Source organism: Cheilinus undulatus, linkage group 10 (genome assembly GCF_018320785.1).
Source record: "Cheilinus undulatus linkage group 10, ASM1832078v1, whole genome shotgun sequence".
NCBI classification, from domain to species: domain Eukaryota; kingdom Metazoa; phylum Chordata; class Actinopteri; order Labriformes; family Labridae; genus Cheilinus; species Cheilinus undulatus.
The window spans coordinates 22,881,988-22,905,062 of NC_054874.1; the positions used below are offsets into that span (position 1 = coordinate 22,881,988).

At 39.0% G+C, this 23,075-nt stretch overlaps 4 protein-coding genes across 5 annotated transcripts; 1 reads left to right on the forward strand and 3 right to left on the reverse strand.

Moving 5' to 3' along the window:
- Window positions 1-651: 651 nt before the first annotated feature.
- LOC121516847 (protein FAM53C-like) lies at window positions 652-5,771 on the reverse strand. Its single transcript, XM_041798271.1, has 5 exons — window positions 5,680-5,771; window positions 3,437-3,679; window positions 3,264-3,324; window positions 2,349-3,181; window positions 652-1,884 (listed from the first exon to the last, which is right to left on the reverse strand). Exons 2-5 carry the CDS (start codon window positions 3,512-3,514, stop codon window positions 1,633-1,635), a joined length of 1,224 nt encoding a protein of 407 aa, XP_041654205.1. The 5' UTR covers window positions 3,515-3,679; window positions 5,680-5,771; the 3' UTR covers window positions 652-1,632.
- A 409-nt stretch (window positions 5,772-6,180) lies between these two features.
- phykpl (5-phosphohydroxy-L-lysine phospho-lyase) lies at window positions 6,181-12,397 on the forward strand. Its single transcript, XM_041797372.1, has 13 exons — window positions 6,181-6,351; window positions 6,475-6,593; window positions 6,708-6,867; window positions 6,952-7,026; window positions 7,107-7,194; window positions 7,287-7,403; window positions 7,496-7,578; window positions 7,669-7,894; window positions 10,413-10,567; window positions 11,270-11,359; window positions 11,486-11,619; window positions 11,710-11,754; window positions 12,077-12,397. Exons 1-12 carry the CDS (start codon window positions 6,293-6,295, stop codon window positions 11,751-11,753), a joined length of 1,350 nt encoding a protein of 449 aa, XP_041653306.1. The 5' UTR covers window positions 6,181-6,292; the 3' UTR covers window position 11,754; window positions 12,077-12,397.
- Window positions 12,398-12,927: 530 nt separating this feature from the next.
- Window positions 12,928-16,194, reverse strand: hnrnpaba (heterogeneous nuclear ribonucleoprotein A/Ba). 2 transcript variants are annotated; one of them, XM_041797373.1, is made up of 9 exons: window positions 16,098-16,194; window positions 15,387-15,615; window positions 14,801-14,969; window positions 14,565-14,723; window positions 14,355-14,486; window positions 14,168-14,258; window positions 13,892-14,047; window positions 13,697-13,782; window positions 12,928-13,261 (listed from the first exon to the last, which is right to left on the reverse strand). In XM_041797373.1, the coding sequence occupies exons 2-8, from the start codon at window positions 15,599-15,601 to the stop codon at window positions 13,712-13,714; spliced, it is 993 nt and encodes a 330-aa protein (XP_041653307.1). In that variant the 5' UTR covers window positions 15,602-15,615; window positions 16,098-16,194; the 3' UTR covers window positions 12,928-13,261; window positions 13,697-13,711. The 2 variants fall into 2 exon arrangements, with proteins under 2 accessions (XP_041653307.1, XP_041653308.1); XM_041797374.1 differs by having other exon boundaries at window positions 16,048-16,184.
- Window positions 16,195-16,794: 600 nt separating this feature from the next.
- On the reverse strand, window positions 16,795-21,819 carry nme5 (NME/NM23 family member 5). Its single transcript, XM_041798191.1, has 5 exons — window positions 21,694-21,819; window positions 20,982-21,187; window positions 17,676-17,776; window positions 17,041-17,159; window positions 16,795-16,905 (listed from the first exon to the last, which is right to left on the reverse strand). The coding sequence occupies exons 1-5, from the start codon at window positions 21,817-21,819 to the stop codon at window positions 16,795-16,797; spliced, it is 663 nt and encodes a 220-aa protein (XP_041654125.1).
- Window positions 21,820-23,075: the final 1,256 nt, after the last annotated feature.

The following is a 23,075-nucleotide window of genomic DNA, read 5'->3' on the forward strand; positions in this document are numbered from 1 at the left end:
TTAAAGATCCGATTATGTATTTCCTCAAAGATTATTACCCTGTCTCTCCAAGGAAACTAAGAGTTCAGACACATTCAAGTACCCGTTAAACTAACCTTAACCATAAATTGTCCCTCCCTATCTTCAGACATTGGGGAAAAACAGATTTTTAAAATCCCAATATATAAGCTAAATAAGTCATGACCTTACAAAAAAATACTTGATATCCCAGCAAAACCTACCCCAGCAAGAGTGTAATAAATTATATAAATATATGTTGCCTCAGGAATTCCATACTTCAGACTTTATGGTAACAGCCGAGAACCATTTACTCATGGAAAAGCAATGATTAATAATGTTAAATGATTAGTGAACTAAAATATTGCTAATTGTTGTCGAACGGTAAACCAGTGTTAAACTTATGATTTATTCCTCATTTGAGCCCTTATAACAATGCCAAATTTTCCCATGAAAAATACTTCTTTGCAACTTCAGTATGATACTAAAATAAGCCAGTGGTTATGATTATCATTGAAAAAAAATTCTTGCCTGATACACTCTTTTCTTATGACCAACAGCTGGACAAAATTATCAATGAAAAGAGAACACTTTGAAAAAAATACAAAAACCAATAGTTTTAAACTGAACTTTATTCATACATAAATTGTGCAACAGGAATATTTCTCTCTAAAAGACATGAAAAATTGTTTCTTGAAGGCCACCAAATCATCTGCATTGCTCCTGCTTTCAAAATACAACCATGATTTGCATTGTGTGTACTCTCTCTAACCACTGCTCAGTAGTTTACATTGTGCCCTATGGAGTCCAGCTGCAGCATCAGTTCAGTTATTTTGTTATTATAGTGCATGTGCCACCTGTTGAAAGGTATCTGAATCAGTGCAGATTGCCAAAATGTGTTGCTGAGAATAGACCATAGCGCCGAGAACTGTGTTATATGCTTAAGGCATGATTAGCTTACGGTTTCATCAGTATTATTAAAACTAATGTGATATGAATAAAGCCATTCTTTTGCTTTAACAAGAAGAGTTGCCTCTAATGGCTGAAATTAAACACAGAAGAGAAGCTGTAATTTATGAGCCTGTGTGGGGTTTATCTTGGAGTTGTTAAAACTGCTTTACTTATACATATTCATATGTGATTAAGACATTTCTTGTCCACCTCTTAATATTTAGTCATTTTGAAATCTCGAAACACAAATATTAAAGTTGACAAGATCTGATGGGACACAGGGGACCACTTACCTCAATTCAATGAAACTCCTTCTCTAATAAGTTTTCAAACAAGTAATGAGGAATTATTAAAGCACATTCTGCTAACTTCTGTATAAAAGTAGTGTTATTTGATGAGAACACTGTATCATTTTTCATACAAACCAATCATCAATGTTTCAAACAACTGAAGAAGTATTAGTCAAATTCTTTGTGCATTAAAATTAGCTCACTTATTCATGCACATTTCCCTAATACATTGTACTTTGATAATAGCTACTAATTGCTTGGTTCTTGATTATGGACTCTGTTTTTTTGCCTCATTATTGCGGCAGGTTTCAGCTCTTAGCCATAGGAGCACACAAAGCAGGGTGCTTAACATGGTTATGAATGCAGTAATCACGCTGAGAGCACCATGAAGTTGTCAGTTCTCTTCTATAAGTTTTAAGTCCAGTTCTGTGCAATCTCTTTCAAAAACAATCTTTTGTCCTCCCTCTACCACAGCCCTTTTTCTTTTATCTCCAGCCTCTTCTTCTTCTTCACTTTCACTTAGTGGCCCAATGCTGGCTCGTCCCAGGAACTCAGCAGGGGAGAAGGCTGAGTGCTGTTCTGCCTGGGAAGACACTTGTGCTACATAGCCACCTGTAGCACACACTTGGTTTTCATGATTACCAATCTACAAAAAAAGAAATGTCTTTATTACCACAGGATTATTTGACTGAACACTTGACACATTAGATGAGAATGTGATATTCTTACAGACTAACTTTGCTGAGACTAAACAGGATGTTTTTGTTTAGTTCTTATGGTAGAGTGACTGCAAAACTGAGGAGGGACAACCTGTGGCAGCCTTATTATGAATGAATATGCCAAACTCCCTTTAGGGCATCATGGCCAATGTCCTGCTAATAAATACTTTTTGAGTAAGGATCTAATGGGCCCAACGTTGACACAAGTCTGAATTGAATAGAGTGAATTTGAGTGCGTGCTCAGCAAAAGTTTTGAAAAGAAAACACACAAGTTAAACATGGCTGCTGAATACCTACAGATACCTTTAAATATTTGTATCTACATATATACAACAAGAAAAGACTGACAGCAGCTGCCTGACCTAATTTCCTACTGGACATTCTGACTCACCTGTGTCATCTTGCTGAAGTCAAGTCCTGGTCTGGGGCAGGGCTGAACATCTGGGTCGTGGCGTCTTTTCAAGCGAGGTTTACGCATGTCACAAGGCTGCGAGTGACATCGTGGCAGTGCAGGATGCAAGTGACGCCTAGAAGATGGAGGTGTGCTGCAGGCAGAGGTGGGAGAATGGGAAAGGGCAGGTTGCTCCATGCCACAACAGCCATAAGTCAAAGCAGAAGCTAAGGAGGGCTGAGAGGGCACAAGAACTACAGAGCCATCTTGAATATGCACAGGAGAGAGAGAAAAGCGACGCTGCAGCACTGAGTGAGAAACCATGGGGGCTGGTGAGGAAGAGCAAGAGGAAGGAGTAGCAAAGGAGGCAGAATATGTTCCTCTTAGCTTGTCACAGGAGTCCCAAGGGAAGCTCCATGGTAGTGGAGAGTCAGAGGACAGTGCTAAGCTAAAAAAGGTGGGGCTTGAAGATGAGTGTAGGGAAGAAGAGGTGATGGAGGAACTTGGGCCACAAAGTGGCACAGAGCTGGCTCCAGAGCCTGAACTAGATGCTCCTCCACTTTGGCAGCCACGTTTTACCGGGGTCCAAACCTTGGATGCACAAGGATGCCAGCTGGAGCGGCATCGAGACAAGTCCTCTGGGACAGAGAGGGACCGGCAGTGGCGTTTTGAAGGTGGTGGTGGAGGGGAGCTTTGGAGAGCCGTGTCCATGAAGGACACCTCTGATCTCTGGAGACAATCTCCTGAGTGAGAAGTGTGCCATAAGGAGACTGGTCCACAGGTATCATCTTCAAGGTTGGCTTTGGATGATGGATGTGAAGTTGAGCTGGTTTCTAAAGAATACCAAAAGATAGATGTGAGACAATTTTCACAACTGGTTGGTTTCAAATGTTACACTCAGGTCAATGAACTTGCCTTGTGTTGATTTACTAGCACTCCATGACACAGTGGGACTGGAGCCCACTGCAGGTAATGACTGAAACGGAAATAAAGGTAGAATGTAAAATGAGGGCCCAATATACTGAGTGTATAAGAGCTCAAAGGAGCTGGTTCGTTGCCATTGTTGTTGTTGCCATTATCAAACTCACCACATTGAATGAGAAAGCCTTGTAATAAGGCTCTTCCAAACTCTGCTTACGGAGCTGTTCCGTTATAAGCGTCACCATAATTGTAGTTACAATCCAAGGAAAGACATTGAGATGAGGAGATTTACTGAGGGCAGTGGAAATCTTATTAGTCAGAATCCTGGCATGGTCTGTGGTGTCCCCTCCACACCTCAACCAGCCAGACTGACCAGCTTTCTCCTTATGCCACCATCATCCTTAGGCCACCTGGAGAGACAAAGGAAATGGGATTCTTATGAAAAGCATAAATGATTAACTGATGGCCCAGCAGAGAAACTGCTTAATTCAAGAGCACCCTATAGATTGCCAGACAGAGTCATCACACATTTTGTAAGACTGGTAAGATTCAGTGATCAGGTATTGTTTTACTCAATAAGTTTAAGCTGTAGTAGTGTGGGAAAAGCCCATGGAAAGAAGAAAAATCCTGAATAAATGCACTAAAATTACTGGGAATGGACTACTTAACAAAACCCAGTCCAAGATCTACATGCTACATTGGCAAAGCAGAGATCACCATGGAGGTGAGAAGACCCAGAACAAAGAAACGCTTTACATTCTATCATGCACAGTGACCATGGACATTTCTTATTGAGCTACATGTATGAAGAAAAAAACACGCATACAAAAAAACACAATAAATCATAAGTTAAAGAAAAACTTTAGATGAAATAGGCTTGGCAGTCAAAGTCAGTATAACTAGAAAACAGATGACAAAAGTAGTGAGTGGAGATGTGGACTGAAGGGGTTGGGACTGACTAAGAGACAGAGGATGGGGGAAGTGTTTGAAAAATGAATGGGGATAGGGGTTGGAAGCATGCCATGGTCACTCTGCAAGAGAAACAAAAGATCAGTGACCATGTCTCAAGGGCTTTTATTACCCAGGCAAGCCCAAAATGGTGTGATATATCCTGTGAGCAGGAGACCAAAAGATAGCTTAATAAGAATGTGATGCATGTTCTTTGAACCCATGTTATTAAGTTAACTTTTAAGCTCTTAAGTTAACTTTCAGTGACACATATACTGAAGATATAACCTGACACGCCAGATGGAACAATAAGAAAACGGGCTTATCTATCTGTTTTGCAAGGTTACCATAGATAAGCAACCATTTGAAACCTACAATATGCACTTAAAATTGAAACTAAAACAGAAAGATAAGATAAACAGTCCATACATAGAGAACTGGAATGTTCACAAAGCCTTATTAACCACTGTATCTTTTAAAGTGTGAAGTACACAAAATTAAGAGCACATTATATTCTAACAAAACATATACTACAGTAACTTTATCAATTTCAGTTCAGCAGAATTAAAGCACTAGGCCACTGACAATCAAATGTGGCCTCCAGGGCCTTCCTCCTTGTGGCAGACATGGTGCTACATTGCTAGCTTAGTTCCACATGCCAGAAGACCAGCTTCTTCACCGGGACAAACTGAGTCTCATTCGATGACAAGAGTCAGTTATTTGCACCACAGAATAACTCGCATTCAATGACAAGCTTCTGCTTCCAACCAGCTGATTAAGAATTAATCAATTACAATCGCGCATACAAACTTTGATAAAAAGAAATGAAAACGCACCCATAAGACAAGTAACACTCAATATATTCAGCATTGACACGAAATATAACTACTACTAGTAACGGAGCAAACTAAGAGGGTTTCAATTTAGAAAACATACAGTCTATAAAACGTGCAAACCAACCATTTATTGTAAAATAGTGTTGCGCAGCTCGCTATAACCTACAAAAAGTACCTATGTGACGTTATATTTAACCGAACGTGACGGAAAATCGTTTAACAATGATAGCAAATCAGTTATTATAGTAAGGCTTGGATTACAGGTAAAACCTTTAACAAACTTTGGCTGATAACGAAGTTGATAGTGAGCTAGCTCAGCAACACGATACAGCCATTGTAGCACTAAGTTATTAGCCTGTTCTGTAGCTAACTTACATTAGCTGATAAGATAACAAGTGTCCTAACTAACGTTATACTAGGCTAATGTCGCTCGTATTAGATCGATGCGACCCTTTAATAACCTGTCAATATCCTCATTGCAGTCATATTTGTTACACTACAAGATACAAATGCCTGTTAAGAGATGTAACAGCCGGGCCGATAGAGTCTGTTATTTAGTTGTAGCGATAGCTGTGGTTCGAAGCCTGTTTGCAAGCTAGCATGCTACAGCTGCCCTGATGTATTACCTGCATTCAGTGGTTCCTTAGCAACCGAAGCAGCACACAGAGCGTCGGACAGAGGGCAGTACAGCGGGATTATTTATAGCCTTTGGGCGATACCAATATGGAGGTAGAGCGATTAAACTACCTACAAACAAGTCATGATTCCAGGCAACCGATGCACAGTTATGTTTACGCTGCTTGAACCGTGTGAACATTGATTGGGAATTTAAATTTTTATGATATAGTTCAACAGCACAAATTATGAATAAATTGGACATCTTCGTCCAGTTAAACGCCGTACAGATAGATCCTTCTACATAAAGCAACAGCAGTGGATCAAACTTACAGCCGTACATTAAAGTAAACAACTAGCGTATTCCTGTTTTTTTTTTTTTTTTGTCAATGAAAAGAATACCACGGTCAGGTAGAGAAAACATATTTCTATTTGGTTTAGAACCCCCTCACTGAAATGCCACAGTGAACGCCATCCACGCATGCGCGATCAAGTCTAGACTGGACAGGATATGAACTCTGCTCAACAGTCGCATAAACCACTTTACTTTTTTTGATAGTCGTTATAGAATTGAATTGCTGCTGTTATTCCGCAACATCATTACAGAGGAAAACCAAGGACAATATGGCAGTAGATAAACTCAAGAAAGAAGAAACTCTTGCAATGAGGAGGAGACTTATCGGGTATGGAAAACTGATTGTTTTGGTGTGATATTCTTGATGCTAGTTAGCAGTCTCCAGTTCCGTGCTGCGCTGTGTTGTTCATGTACGTAAGCCACTGATCTGTTATTCTTTCTTCAATTTCAGACAGTCATGCAGACTCTTTTACTCAGATGATCCTGTGAAAATCGTAAGAGCAAGAGGACAATATCTATTTGATGAAAATGGCAAGCGCTATCTGGACTGCATCAGTAATGTTCACCATGGTAAAATACTAATCCAGTGCGGAGTCCACGTTTATGACTTCTATAAGACAGAGCATTACTCTGGTGCCTCCAAGTGGTGGGATGTTTTACAATTCTGAGTGCTCTCTATTGCAGTGGGTCATTGCCATCCCGATATAACTAAAGCTGCAGCAGCCCAAATGGATCTCTTGAACACTAATTCAAGATTCCTGCACGATAACATAGTCCTTTATGCAGCCCGCCTGGCCGCCACCTTACCCGAGAAACTGTGCGTCTTCTACTTTGTTAATTCCGGGTAAATAATACTGTTTAATATGCCCACAGTGCCACTTATTGTATGTCTTTGCTGCCAGTAGTTTCACATCTGTTCTGTTGCCAGGTCAGAGGCCAATGATCTCGCCCTGCGCCTGGCACAGCAGTACACCAAGCATGAGGATGTCATTGTGCTTGACCAGTGAGTTCTCTGTTCACTGCCACACTTTCAACCTCTGACAAAACACTAATCAATTACAACAAACTCTGCTTTTATACTAGTGCGTACCATGGGCATCTAGTGTCCCTCATCGACATTAGTCCTTACAAGTTCCGGAAACTGGCAGGACAAAAGGAATGGGTTCATGTGGTCTGTAAATTCATATGGCCCTCATTTACAAAAACTGACAGCGAACAGTAGACTCCTGCCTATCTGAAAGAAAAATGTCTTCCTTCTGCTAGGCACCCTTACCAGATACCTACAGGGGCTTATACAGGGAGAGTCACCCTAATCCAGGACAAGCATACGCTGATGCAGTTCGAGACCTAATCGAAGATGTGCACAGGAAAGGTCGAAAGGTAAGCTTTTTCAAAACACAAGTCACTAAACTGCTGCATTAAACAAAATGCATTTAACATGATTTTTACATTTTCATAAATGTTTTCAACAGATTTCTGCCTTCTTTGCCGAATCCTTACCCAGTGTTGGTGGCCAGATCATCTTACCTCAAGGATACTCACCAAAAGTTGCAGAGTGAGCAATGACTTATTTGTTGGTTCTGTTTTTGTTGAACCTTATGAACAATAATAGTGACAGGGTGCTACTTTCTTGAATTCAATGCAGATATGTGCGCTCTGCTGGTGGAGTGTTTGTGGCAGATGAGGTTCAAACCGGCTTTGGACGTGTGGGGAGTCACTTCTGGGCCTTTGAGCTGCAGGGAGAGGGTTTCTGCCCTGACATAGTGACCATGGGCAAACCAATGGGAAATGGGCATCCCCTGGCATGCGTGGCAACCACTGCAGAGATAGCAGGAGCATTCACAGCCAATGGAGTGGAATACTTCAATACAGTGATTAAATATTACCATTTCATAAGAACTTTATTAAATATAAAAGAATTATCCTTCTGGTTGTAGGGCAGTAATGGGGTATTTACAAAGCATGATTGTTGGAAGTTTTGCTTTAACCTTTGAACTGTCAGACATAAACCCATTTGTTCATCATATGTCATACATGATGAGTTTAAACTACTACTGTCTAAATGTTGATTCATTTAAACTGATTAATCAGAAGAAAAAATAATACAAATAAAATGAGTGCCATCTAATCTAATTTTTCTAGGGCGGAACATTTAGGGAAAAGTAATCTAATTGTGCCCCCCAAACAAACAAGCCATAAATAATTATCTATTGTAACTAACACAATATTAAACTAAGGCTGAAAAATTAAAAAAAAAAAAATATATATTTTGACTCATATTATTAATTAGATATGAATTGTTGACAACAGTTCATATCTAATTTATGCAACAATTTGTTGTACTGAATGGAGTGATCATTGTTTTGACACAAAAATAGGGAAGTAGCATTTTTTTTCAAACTTTTCTCAAAAAATGACACTTTGATCATTGCATGTGTAGGGAATAACGTCTCTGCTGCACAAAAGTTTTAACCTGGTATTTTGACACATTTCAGGTGAAAGATATATTGCAACTTCTGTGATTTGAAAATTGCAGCAGGCCATATTGCAATTTAATCTAAAATCAAATTAATTGCCCAGCCTCAGTCTTCAGTAACTTAAAATTTGATGAGAACACATAATGATTTCCTTTACTGCTAAATTTTGTCATTTATTTATGCCAAAGATCAATACAGTCCAAGATTGATTTATAAGGGATTATTGTCTTACCTCCTCCAGTGCATCTAAGAAGATATTCATCAGTGTTCATTTTGACTGCTATTTTTAATTTTAGACCCAGTTTTAGTCTTTAGATACAATTTCTATTAGTTTAATTCCCATTTTAGTCATTTCTACCATGTATAGTTTTAGTCAAATTTTAATCAGTGAAAACTCAAAAACATTTTTGTCTAGTTTTAGTCCATAAAAAGCCCCTACATTTTAGTATTGAACTTATATTCCAAACATTTATTCGCTTGCCTGAATCTGGTGCCAAGTCATGGCAGTGTGTTCTCTGCACCCTGCCAAACCTAGGATCTCTGCTTTGCATTATATTTTGACAGATTTACCCACAGCGGAGAAATATCATGGATTTTGAATGTCTGACTAAAACTAAATTACATTTTAGTCTATTTTTAGTCTCTGTGATGAAAACTCAACTGACCTTTTGACAGTTTAAGTCCTCAAAGATCTATTTTTAGTTTGTCTCATGGTCAATCCCATTTCCTGCCCCTTAGCCCTTCCTCTTGGTTTTGCGCATATATGTCAGGTGAAGGGGTGTCCCAATTCTCTTTTAAATCGAGGGTGAAGGGCCAAGGGCTACATAGCCCTTGAAACAAATATTTTTTAGGTCAACTTGAAACCAATGGGTATCATGAATTTCCCACCATGCACTGCGCTCACTTGCACAATAGCACAACAGAGGAAGGAGGCATGTAAATGTAAATATTTCTGCATTTATAAACGATTATAGAAAATGTGACAGTTGTGTTTTCTCATATATTCAATTTTTAGCTATTAGGGATGGGAGTTTGTTGTATTTTTAGTATGTACACATGTAAGCAAGGGCTTTTAACTGTATAAATATATGGAAAAGATCAACAAAGAGATCCACAGTATGAACGAGATGGTCGAAGCTTTATTGTCACCTCTGATAATGCACTGACTATCAGCAATGTGTGATGATGAACAGCAATCAAGTGGCGTCTCATTCCTTAAGGGAAGGTTTTCACCCCTACCCCTTACCGTTCCATTTTAAGGGGCAATGGAAAGGGGTAGATGAAGGGGAAGGGTTAAGGTTAAGGGGTAGAAATGGGATCAGCCTTTAGTCTAGTCTTTATCATGGAAAAAAGGCAGTAACACATTTTTTGTCATAGTTTTAGTCGACAAAATTCACACAGATGCACATGTGCAATCTTTTCTCTTTTGTTTGGTATGAATTGATGTTGCCACTTCATAGTCTCATAAAAAGCCCTTGATTACAGATTTTGTTATCATTATTACAAATCTACCTGTAGTGTTAATGGCATACTGTTTATGTGATTAAGTGCAACTTATTACAAATACTGTACTTGGGTTCTTTTTAATTGATTGACACCATTAGTTTAACCATTATTGCGTAAACGCTTTGGCAGGGTAAAAAGACCAAAAGGATTGTATTTTTTTAAGTCTACTGTATTCTTGATATATTATTATAAAAATAGACTTGTCTGTTGGCTTCAGTGTGAAGGTTTTTGCAGAACCACTCATTGGTTTACCATTACATTTCTCTAACAAAATAACCTGAAATATGTTCAGTTTAATGCAAACAAACAAGCAGACACAGCTTTCTGATTTATAATCCAGAACATAATAAAATCATTTCAGTCATTTCATGTTAATCTTGCATATTTTTTTTCTCTCTTTTTACAGTTTGGAGGAAACCCAGTGTCTTGTGCAATTGGCCTAGCGGTCCTTGATGTGATTGAGAAAGAGGACCTGAGAGGAAATGCCACAAGGGTGGGAGCACATCTCAAAGATTTACTCAAGCAGCTCCAATCACAACATCAAATAATTGGTGATGTAAGGTGAGGATGTGGTAACAGCTACACCTAGCCTCCTTAAAAGACCATTGTATTTCTGTTGTAATGAGTAACCAGAATTAAATTCAAAGCTTGGTAACAATCACACACACACACACACACCACTGGGTGAACTGTAATGAAAAGGTGTGCATATGCATGATTATATATCCACAGAGACTATTAATGCAGCAATATTTATGTAGTGGTAGAATACATTCCTGTTTTTCTCATGCTACACTGTGTGTGTAAACCCTTGTATCACTATATGATTGTCAGTGTCCTGCTGTTAACATATGGTTGAAAAAGTAAAGCCCTTCTATGGTTAAGGTTAAGGAAAACATTGTTTTGGACTTCTGTATCGAAATTCTTTTATACCTGGCATGTTCAACCCCTCTAAAATTAACGAAAATCAGCCATTGTTGCTTTAACCACTTACAGCTGTGATTTTCTATGTGAAAATGATTGAAATTTTATGTTTGTTATATTGTCTTGAATTAATCAGAACCTTTTTAAATGTTTCTAAGTCAAACTCCGTAATAGTGGTCTGTATGTCCATCTGAATGTTTGAGTCACTGAGACACTAAATATTAAGTCATCATTTTTTCATTATATTTGATCAATAGCTCACCTGTTTAAGACTTATCTCTCGCTGAGCTTTTTCAGTCTGCTTGTTTGTAGTAACTTTTTCCCCTCTGTATATTACAGAGGAGTTGGACTGTTTGTGGGCATTGAACTGGTTACAGACAGACAGCAGAGGACCCCTGCCACAAAAACAGCAGCATGGGTGGTGAAAAGGTAAAGGATTGCTGTACAGTACTCTGAAGATTTTTATGATTTACTTTTTGAACCATTCAGATGGAAAGATAAAGTGCCTCTTTGTCATGTGCCATATTTCAACACAAGTATTGATTTTTATCTCAGATTGAAAGAGGAAGATCAGATCTGCATCAGTACAGATGGCCCCTGGGAGAGTGTCTTGAAGTTTAAACCCCCCATGTGCTTCAGTATGGAGGATGCAGAACTGGTGGTGCAATGTATTCATCGCATACTGTCAGGTAGGTTACATGGACGCCACCTTCGCATTTTAACACTGCATGACTGATACTATATTGAAGAGTCTGAACATCTTCTACACTCTCTCACAGACCTGGAGGCCAGAGGCCTTAAACTGGAAAAGGAAGACATCTAAGGTTTGTTAAACCTGTAGAAAAACTTTTAATTGCATCAGACATTGTCAGATGGTCACATTCAGAGTTCAGAGGTAGAGATATGAATGTTGATAGCTGAGGTTCCAGTTGATCAAACAAATTCATTCATTTCACCAGGCAGAAAACATGTTGCTGCCTCCTGATAAACACCAACGACTTTAGGGACTCAGTCACTGTGTTCTTAAAATTGACTTTTTACTGTACAGCCTTTAGTATATGAACTTAGTTCTAGGAATTATCAGTGACAAATGATTTGTAAGAGGAAGACTGCTCTTCCCATTCATCTTTAAACTTTGTCTTCTAGGTTTCGGTGCCAAATCAAAGTGTCTATCATCAGGTTCAAATTACTGCACATCAACATATCTTGGGAGATGGCCAGCATAAAGGATGGTGCTGTTGTTTCCATTCAACATCTAATAAACAGCTTACATTTTAAAATCCTGACTCTTACCATCTTTTACCCACAACTGCAATGTATACAGTATCAAGTCCCCACTTGTAACACTGATCAGCAACATGTTCTCAGTACATGTGATTATGATTATCACTTACCAGACCACTATCTTAAACTCCTGGACACATTCACAAACATGATATTGCAGTTTCACATCTACTGGGGTAGGTTTTACACTGCCGAAAGTGAAGCACTCTCCCAGTTTTCCAAAGAGGCATCCTGTGAGATGTTAACATTACTTGTGACAAAACAAGCAAGCCATTTAACAGTACAAAACATTTAACATTAACTTTACAAATAATAACAAAAAGATCAGAGTGTAATATAAACCAAAAGTTTATTTCTACCAATTTGCCCAAGACACTAGAGGAATGAGTTTCCAGTGAATGAGGGAGTACCCTCGTACATTAACAGGCTTGCGTTCAGTTGAATAACACTAGTAAAGCCACTTAAAATTGCAAACATGATGGGGGAAGAATCTCCTTAAAAGCCAAAAAAAAAATAAAAATGAAAGAAAAGATGCTGGTTGTTTTCGTCTACTAGACCATCTGCAAACATTCACTTAACATGTTTATAATGAACCCTTTGATTTGTTGAAATCCCTTATTTTAGCCTCATCCTACATCTGAAGCCATGCAACTTGCATCCAACACTCAGCACGGGAGAAAATAACTAAAAATCTAGAAACACCAAAAGGAAAAAAAAGCAAATTTGTTTTATTTTTGAGCTTTAAAAGCTCTTGCTCCTGCTCATCTGTAAATCCAGTAGACATGTAAAAATACAACCATACAATACATTAGATTCAAAAAGGTACCAAAAAGTACAGTAAAAATAACACTTCCATCACTGGAAATGTAAATGGACACAAAACAATATAAAATAAAAAGTGGAAAAGTGACATTTGCTTCCCCAGTTCCTCACTTGATCTGTACAAATGGAGTATGAGTCCAAATTTCTGCCAACTCCAAAGGAAAAGCCAGAGCCCATGTTCGCTGTGGTCAGACCATGGATCTCTTTTTCTTATTTACTTTAGACCTTAAGAGAAAAACACGGTGCTTAACGTTACTGAGAATAAACCAAATAAGGCATGCAGTTACACAAAGACAAGACAGGTGCATGAATGAGTTTGACAAGTCAGTGAATGGACAGACACTTTGGGGGGGAGGGAGGGGCCTGACCGCTGACTATTACACCTAGCACACGGGTGAAAGGTGAAACGGTCCCTGTTGCTGTTCAACCACCACCAACTCAACCCTTATTGATCAAGTAGTGTTTTTAGAGATGCATCTTAAGATGGCTGACAGGTGGAATGAATCCATCTTTTATGATCAGACCCCACAGTGCGGCCTACCCTAACCCCACCACAATGCTTGAATGGATTTAGAGTAGATGGACATCTTTGGGGTCAAAAAGGCACCAATGGTTACAGCTATGTTCTCATACTACCACGGATGATGCAAAAATGCATACCTGCACTACGTGTGATCAGTATGGCTTGTAGCTACTCTGGTGGCCTCCACGTCTTGGAGTTTTCCCATAGCTTGTATTGCCCTGGTCTGGAGGACAAGAGAAAAAGGGACTGAGTTCTTTTGTACAACAAGGAGGACCAAGAAAAATAAAGTTTCTCTCATTCTTTTTCTATCCCTGGGGGCACTTATCGCTTACTGTAATCGTAGCCACCCCCATAGCCGTAATAACCAGCAGAGTAGTCATAGTTGCCATAGCCGCCATATCCGTAGCCTTGCTGTCCATAGCCATAGTTCTGGTTGTATCCCTGGTTCCAGTAGTTGTTGTAACCTTGATTCCAGTTCTGGCCCTGGCCTATAAACAACAAGTAAAGCCGTTGGCACAACTCTCCAGCACACAAGACTCACAAAGTCACTGGGCAATAGTCGAGCTTTATAGACATTTGCTGGTACACAAACTGAACAAAATGCTTACCACCACGTCCTCTGCCACGTCCACCATATCCACGGGCACCATACTGCTGCTGCTGGTAGACTTCCTTGGGCTGGGCGATTTTGATTTCACACTAGAGCACAAAAAAGCATGACATCACTTAAACCATTAAAAGACTGAGTGAAACACATTTTCACCTCCATGTGCAAAAAGATTATCTTTTTTTTACCTTGCTTCCACCGACGTTGTGGAATTTCTTCTCCATCACCTTCTTGACAGGAGCCTCTTCTTTATACGTGATGAATACGAACCCCCTCCTCTTTTCTGTCTTTGGATCTTGTGGAAGTTCAATGGTCTCAATCTACACCAGAGGAGAGAACTTTTGTAGCTACAGTCTACAGTGTTTTTATTAACTGACCAAATCAAATAAAAAAAATACCTCTCCAAATGTTCCAAAGTACTCCTGAATGACTTCCTTTGAGGTATCAGGGTTAAGGCCTCCCACAAAAATTTTCTTCACAGGGTCCTTCTTCATGGCCATTGCCTTCTTGGGGTCAATGACTCTGCCATCTAGCCTGTGCTCCTTCTGTTCTAGGACCTTTAAGAAAAACCACAGGTAAGCACTACCTTAACACAAAGAGTTATTGTAAGTTAAAAAAACGCATCACTGCTTACCTTGTCAACACTGGCTGCATCTTTGAAGAGAATGAAGCCAAAACCTCTTGATCTTCCAGTCTGCTGGTCCATCTTGATGGTGCAGTCAGTCACCTCACCATATTTAGAGAAGTAATCCTTAAGATCCTTCTTGCTTGTGTCCCAGCTGAGACCACCAACAAACATTTTCCTATGCACAGAAGGGAAGGGAACATGTTTAGGATTACAGGCAGCGGCTTTCCACTAACTTTATATAGGGTTGTGGGGGTGGGAGTAGGAGGGGGGTGTAAATGTACACACTGTTCCCGAACATCTGTTGACCCATGACGTCGAGATGCATGCTCTAATTGCTGTGCTTTCAGGTCATTTTACAACATTTGATCAATAAAATGCAAAAGAGTAGTGCTACAGCAGCAGACACGTAGTTTTCACCGATTCTCATTCGTTAATACATGCTAGATTTGCTCCACGCTCAAGCGCCCATCCCCCCTCAGCTCTGCATATGGCGCCAACAAAGGCCGGTTGAACAAAGAAAGATGGCAAACCACGAGAGCACCACATCGGTCGATTTATAAACGAGATTCACAATTTGTCATGTTGTACTTACCCAGCATCTTCTTCGCCTTTGCTGGCGTCGATCTGGCCGCCCTCCGAGCCGCCGTTTTGCGAGTTCTCCTCCACGCCTTGCTCCTCGCCCTCTCCGCAGTCATTCAAGGCGCTATCGTCGATCCCCTCCTCGGTGTGGCCGGCTCCGTTAAAGTCCTCGTCGACTTCATGGCCGTTTTCGGATGTTTCCATGTACTGCTGCTCTAGCTCAGACATTTTAACTTATCAACCTACGACCAGAGAGAATACCTGATTAAAATCACAGTGGTTACATAATCAATTTTGCCGTGCATGCTTCGCCATTTACACGGTGCCTATGCATGCATTTCCCACCATTTTGACCGGCACCACGGTGTTCCATACATTCATAGTATCACGTCTTTGTTGCCTATTGCCGGCACATAGCTACGCATTAACGCTTATTCACACCTACTAATAGTCACACGATATATGCAATGCACTGCTTCTGGGGTTGTAGATAAAAATGACAGTTTCAATCTGAAACACGCTGATATACCAAAGCTTGGGCTGTACAGTTTCGCCTATTCGCAGTTACGTAATGCAGAGGACACGTTAGCAGCACTTTAAGCCTATATTTAACAGTAATTAGATAAATTAAATGAAAAATGTAAGCATTATTGTACAGCAGTTATAATACTTACTTGAAATATGTCGAAAAAGGAGAATAAAGAAGTACAAAAAATGTGCTTACTAGTCACACAACCGGAGAGCTCTCTTCAAGATGGATTCTCCCACACGACGACAACTCGTGGTTGGTTTTCTAGAACCGGCAGAAAAAAAAACGGCATTTCCACCGAGAAGTCATTTGATTGGACAACAACTGCTGTCTTTCATAGAACTGGCCAATTAGATACATGTCGCTTTCCTTTCACAGAAGAAGTCCACGCCCTCCCACGCACAGGAAGGCACGCAGAGTACCTTTTCTGCTGTAAATGAAGGGAGGTCTGTTCTCTACCGGAAAGCGAAGCAAAGATACCACAAATCATTCATGTTCGGTCAAATAATGGTTCAGTCTTTGTATATGATGATATAATGTTACAGTCATTAATAAAACATTAGGCCAGTAAGGTTGGACATTTCCCTTCTGAATGACCACTGATGTGGTTAAATGCGTAAGAGCCCTGTGTGTGCTCAGGGACGTAACAATTATTCAAGCCAGAGGACCAACATGTTTTTAAGTGACAGCTTTTTTAGTGATCTTAACCCAAGCCATACAAATGATTAAATGTATTCTGCTTTTTCCTCATGCCCTGGTCTGCCTTTAAAGTTGGTTTCAAAGGAGAGGAGAAAGAAAAAAACAGCAAACAGAACAGATGGTTAGTATTGTGACTTTTATTTTATCTAAGAACCTAGCAGAAAATCTGACTACTAATTTTTTTTTTTATGAATTATACATTTGCCATTTTATCATGTTGTAATTCAGCTTCTTCATTAATGGCTCCATCACATATTTGAGGCCTGTTTGGATCATTTTTTATCAGCCAGTCAGCAAGCCAAATCTATTAAAAACAAAACATGGAGAAAGATGTTTTAAGGATCGTGAGCTCAACACTGACACACATTGTCATAACCGTTACATTCAATAACTATCTTTCTGCCCATATATCTCTAAATATAAACATCATAATACTTACACAGGGGTTCTTTGGCTTGTTCTTGCAGAGGTCAGTGAGTCCCCGTAGCAGAGTCGGGTTCAAATACTTGCTCAGGTACTCTGCTGTAGCTTCTTTCGAGGGAAATGGCTCGATAATAGCTGTATAGAGGAAGCACATGGGATACAGGTTCTTAAGCTTCACACCCCCCCCCCCCCACACACACACATACACACACACACACACATTGAGAACCACTGTTATAGTTGATAAAGCTTTTTCGTATTTTTCTAAATTTTTATTTACATTCAATATTCAATCTTGTTATTCATTTTCTTCTATCTTTCGAGAGTTAACAGTAGCAATAAACATGTATTTCTTATAATTTTTCTGCCTTGATATTATGTTTAATATATCTTTAGTGTGTATTATCATTCATATTCTAAAGATTGGCATAAAAAACACATATATTTCAATGTGAAGTGATCATTAATATCTAAAGACACAGATAGAAGAATCTTATTGTCCCAGATCATGTCATTAGTTCATTTCTATTTTTGGTTTTACCCCCCCCCCCCCCCCCAAGTTTTTGTTTCCCTCCAGTGCTCCCAGTGACATCCCTGAAGGATCATGACCCCCAATATGAAAAACACTGTGTTAGAGTGTGTTTTACTTACAGTTTGGAAACATGAACTTGATCTCTCTTTCAGCAGCACTTAACGACTCACTGCCATGGAGTGCATTTTTCAGGTCAGACGTGCCATATTTAGCTCTAAGGCTGTGGAAAAAAATCATAGGATTTATATAAATAACTAAGTAACAGCATTTACATTTACATTACATTTACATCTAAGTAATCAGCATTTGGTTATTGTCACAGGCACAAACCACTTACCCTTCTATGTTACAATAAGATAAATAAACTGTAACACTAACTCATAACATACCTTGCCCTGTGGATTCTGTTTTGTGTTTCGTAAGAGTCAGAGGCTGCACACTGCTTCAACACCATGGACAATATTATGGGGAGGTAATGTAATGTTAGAGAGAGCACGTAATGTTGAAAAGAGAGTGTAGTGTCAGCATTAAGTTTGACAGGAAATATTTTTGTTAAATATGTGTCAGTGTAGCACTTCCTATCTGACTCTGTCTGACCAAAGTATTATGGCATTTTAATACTGATTTGTTGTCACATTTATATATATTTATATTTATATAAGGAGACAAAATTTTGGTTATTCCAGGGGAATAATTGTGTATGAAATTTTGAAAAAATATACATTCATCTGGGTCTAAAAGTATAACAACATGGAGAACCAGATTGGATCTACTTATTAGACTCATTCAAGTGATGTGCATTCAGGGTTTAACTATTATAGAGTAGATGTCATAAAAATGGTATAAATAAGTTATACCTAAATCAAGTGGATAATAGCCTAGTTCATACGCTATGACTGGGTAAACTCAAATCCCAAACTTTATCTACAATAGAACATAAACAACATATCAGATGTTGAAACTGGGACATTTGACTATTGCATTAAAGTATTATCTAATTTTGAATTTGATGGCAGCAACACATCTCAAAAAAGTAGGGACGGGGAAACAAAAGGCTGGAAAAGAAAGTGGTTCAAATTAGAAATAGTCAGTGGAGCATTTTGCGTCTGATTAGATTAATTGGCAACAGGTCAGTAATGTGACTGGGTATAAAAGGAGCATTTTAGAGAGGGGGTGTCTCTCAGAAGTAAAGATGGGCAGAGGTTCACCAATCTGCAAAAACTGTGCCTAATAATTGTGGAACAATTTTGAAAAAAAAAATTTCACTGTAAAATTGCAAAGACTTTGACTACATCTCATCATCTACAGTATATAATATGATCAAAAGATTTGAGAATCTGAAGAAAGCTCTTTGTGCAAGGGATAAGGCTGAAGGTCAGTATTTGATGTTTGTAATTTTCAGGCCATCAGGCAGCACTGCATTAAAAACAGGCAGGATTCTGTACTGGAAATCACTGCATGGGCTCAGTAATATTTTCAGAAGTTATTGTCTGTAAACTGTTCACTGTGCAATCTACGAATGCAGGTTAAAGCTGTATCATGCAAAGACGAAGCCATATGTGAACACAATCCAGAAATGCTGTTGCCTTCCCTGGGCCAAAGCTGATTTAAAATGGACTGAGGCAAAATGGAAAACTGTTCTGTGCTCAGATGAATCAAAATATGTAATTTTTTATGGAAACAACAGATGCTGTGTCTTGTGGACTACACAGAGGGATCATCCATCTTATAATCATTGCACAGTTCAAAATCCTGCATCTTCTATGGTATGGGGTTGCATTATTGCCTATGGCATAGGCAGCTTACACATCTGGAGAGGTACAATCCCTGCTGAAAAGTATATAGCAGTTTTAGGGCAACATATGCTTCAATCCAGAAGTCTCTTTCAGGGAATGCCTTGCACATTTCAGAAAGACAATGCTAAACCACATTTGGCATCCATTGCAACAGCATTACCAGAAGAGTCTGGGGTGCTTAGTGGACCAGCCTGCAGTCCACACCTTTCACCAATACACACATAAAACCAAAAAAAGGCATAGAAGATTCTGGGCGAATGAGCAGCTGGAATCCTACATCAAACAAGATGGGACAGCATTCCTCTCCCAAAACTCCAGCAACTGTTCTTGTCACTTCCAAGACATTTACAGAGTGTTGTTAAAAGAGGAGGGTATGCTACACAATGGTGAACACTTCCTTGTCCATACTTATATGAGATGTGCTGCTGCCATTAAATTCAAAATGAGCCAACATTTTTCATGAAATGGTCAAGTGTTTCAGTTTCAACATCTCATAAGTTGTTTATGTTCTATTGTGAATAAAATATGAGCTTATGAGATTTGCAAATTATGCATTCTGTTTTTATTAACATTTCACACAGTGCATTTTTTAACTGGGTTTGCAAATGTTACTCCCTGAGAGACAGAAAAGCACATTTATCATCAGACAAAACAAACAAACAAACAAACAAACAAAAAACATTCTATTTCATTGAAGGCCATGTTGTGGTGGATTCAGCAGCTGACAAATTGGGATAAGAAAAAACAGATGACAGAACAGATTGAAAGTGGGTGATTTGAAAAATAACTAACATTGAGTCCAATTTAACATTAGAGTAACAGAAGGGTGCATGAAGGGAGAAAAATAGGAGAGAAAATATATCAACAAGTCAAACATACAACAAAGCATTTTAGTGGTAATATTCAAGTCTCTAAATTGCCATTATCAAGACCAAGTACAATCATAGCCCCTTTTTTTCTAAAGACACAATATTGCCTCTAGTTTGAATTAGGGATGCACACTATTATATGTATAATATTAGAAAATATCTGCTTAAAAAGTGATTTCTTGGTCCCACAAATTCAAACGTGTCTTAATGTAATAATAAGATTGCGGAGTTTTAAGAAGAAACAACAGACCGATCTTACCTGAAGTTCTTTTTATCCTCATCCTTAAACTTTAAAGTGTGTTCGAAGGACTGAACTTTTACTACTTTTTAAAATTTGTTTACACTTGAGAGAAATGCTTTTTTGTGTAATTTCAAGCACTAAGGATTATTATCTCAGAGAATCAGCCTGCTGTTGAAACTAAAGTTTAAAATAAAGATTTCAGTTTAACTGTAAGGATTAAATTATATGAACAACACAACATCTTTATTTAGTGCTCTTAAGAGCTCACTGTGTGTGCCATTTGTAGCTTAAAAAGACAAACGAAGCTTGGTTTTAATTATTACTGCTAAAACACGTTTTACATGTTATGTACCTGTAATCCAAAGAAATGACAGGAAAGGTTATTCAGAAAAATTAATGTGGCACTCAAGAAGAAGGCCAAAATAAACAGCTGAGGACATAGTCAAATCATGCTTGGGTGTCATTGGTGATTAACAATAAGAAATGACAGAAAAAAAGTGACAAAGTCAACACACTGACCTCTGTGGGTGAGTTTCTCTGGCCTTGATGCTGTTGACAGGTCCAATGATGGACTTCCAGTGGGCAATAGCATTGTCACGAGCTAAAGTCAGAGCTATGATGGGTCCAGAGCTCATGAAGGCAGTCAAGCTTGGAAAGAAGTGCTTTCCATACAGGTCTGAATAAAAGTCACTGCACTGCTCTGGACTGAGCTGCAATCTCCGCTTCTGCCACAAGAATGAATAAAGTATCAGACAATTAAGTTAAACCTAAACAGTGTCAATTCTAGGGCCAATTTTTTCATTTTAAAAAAATCTGATGATTAATCTTCATGTATTAACTACAGTTTTAAAGCTCCTAAGAAGTGGTTGACAGAGAAGTGTGTATATTTTGTACTAGATACTGCATCGGTAGTGCCATCTAGTGGATGAATATTATAATATAGAGGTGCATTTCAAAATACTCAAGTATTTATTTTTCTAATGTATTTGTGAAAGTGTATTTTGATATAGTGAGCTGAACGCTGTAATCTTCAAGATTTAGAAAAAGAATATCGGAATATTATTTTATATGGAATAACTCCCTTTGTATGAGATGGATCTATATGAAAATGTAAACCACAGTCGGGAAATTTATTTCTAGGTTAAATTCATGCGTCTTCTAAAAGGAAAGTCTCTTCTAGGGACGGCGTTGAACATCCTGTTGGTACACCGCCAACCACGTTATGACTCACCTGCAGGATAGTGAAGCCCGATTTGAGGATAATGTCTTCAATCTCCTCTGCTTTGTCGACGGCATTTGGTTTAAAAAGAGCTAGGGTTCTTTCAACATAAATACGAGGACGTGAAGGTTGGTCCATCTTCACTGTGGGCTACAAGCTTTTCCAACGTTAGCATACAGCTAATGAAGTTTATTCGTCCTTCTATTAAATTTATCAGAAATTAAGAAGTTGCGGGGTAAACTCAAAATGAGTGAATAGCCCCGTTTACAATTGTTTAAGAGTCGTATTGTTTGTTAAAATGTACGATGTTTTTCCCCATAGATATCAAAACGTATCCATAATGTCTGTTTTTCCCTGTTCGACCCTCAAGCGTCGGTTTGTCATTTCGGTTGCTTGGTTACCATTGCATGTCTACGGAAAGCCAAGCAGGTCAATCTTAACATTATGCAAAGCGTCGTTCACATGTGCCTCAGTTTTCACTTAATATGCAATTTTTAGGCTATTATTTAATATACACTTAGTACAGCAAGTAAGGAAATTTGTGTTTGGTATATTATTTCTTTGTTGTAACAATGCTTCTTAGCAATACATCTTATACCGTTGGAAAGCCTGTTTATTACCCTTTAAATGGTGCCACATTTGTAAGGAACATGCATTTGTGGGATGAGCAGCAGAGCTGAGTATGTGGGTTGCACCCATGAAAAATATGCAAAATCTTCTCTGCCAATGCCAAACAACTTTTTTTTTGCCATTGACTCTTGTTTGGTGTTTGGTGGATTGGATGATTGAAGTTTGAAGAAACAAGACATATTGGAAATTTAACAATTTATTCATTTAACAAACAGGTGTCTCAGTAGCGTGTGGAAGAATCATACACAGCCACAACAGCCTGGCAACTTCTCCTCATGCTGGTCACCAGCCTGGTCACATACTCCTGTAGGATGGCATCCCATTCTTCAACCAGCATTTGTTAAGTCAACCAATGTGGTTGTGTTGGTCGCTCTGGTACGAACAACACACCCAAGCTGATCCCACAAGTGTTCAATGGGGTTGAGGTCAGGACTACTTGCAGGCCATTCCATCCTCTCCCCTCCCAAATTCTGGAGGTAGGCTCTGATAAACCCTGCTCTGTGGGGGCGAGGGTTGTCATCTTGGAGGGCAGAGTTTGGTCCCAGACTGTGGAGATATGGGATTGCCACTGGTTGCAGAATCTCATCTTGATATCTTTCTGCATTGAGACTGCCTCCAGTGATGACAAGCCAAATTTTTCCAGTGAGGAAGATGCCGCCCCACATCATCACACTGCCTCCACCAAAAGATGTTACTCTATCAGTGCAGCCATAAGCATAGTGTTCATAGTGGCAGAATCTGGACTCATTGCTGAACATAACGTT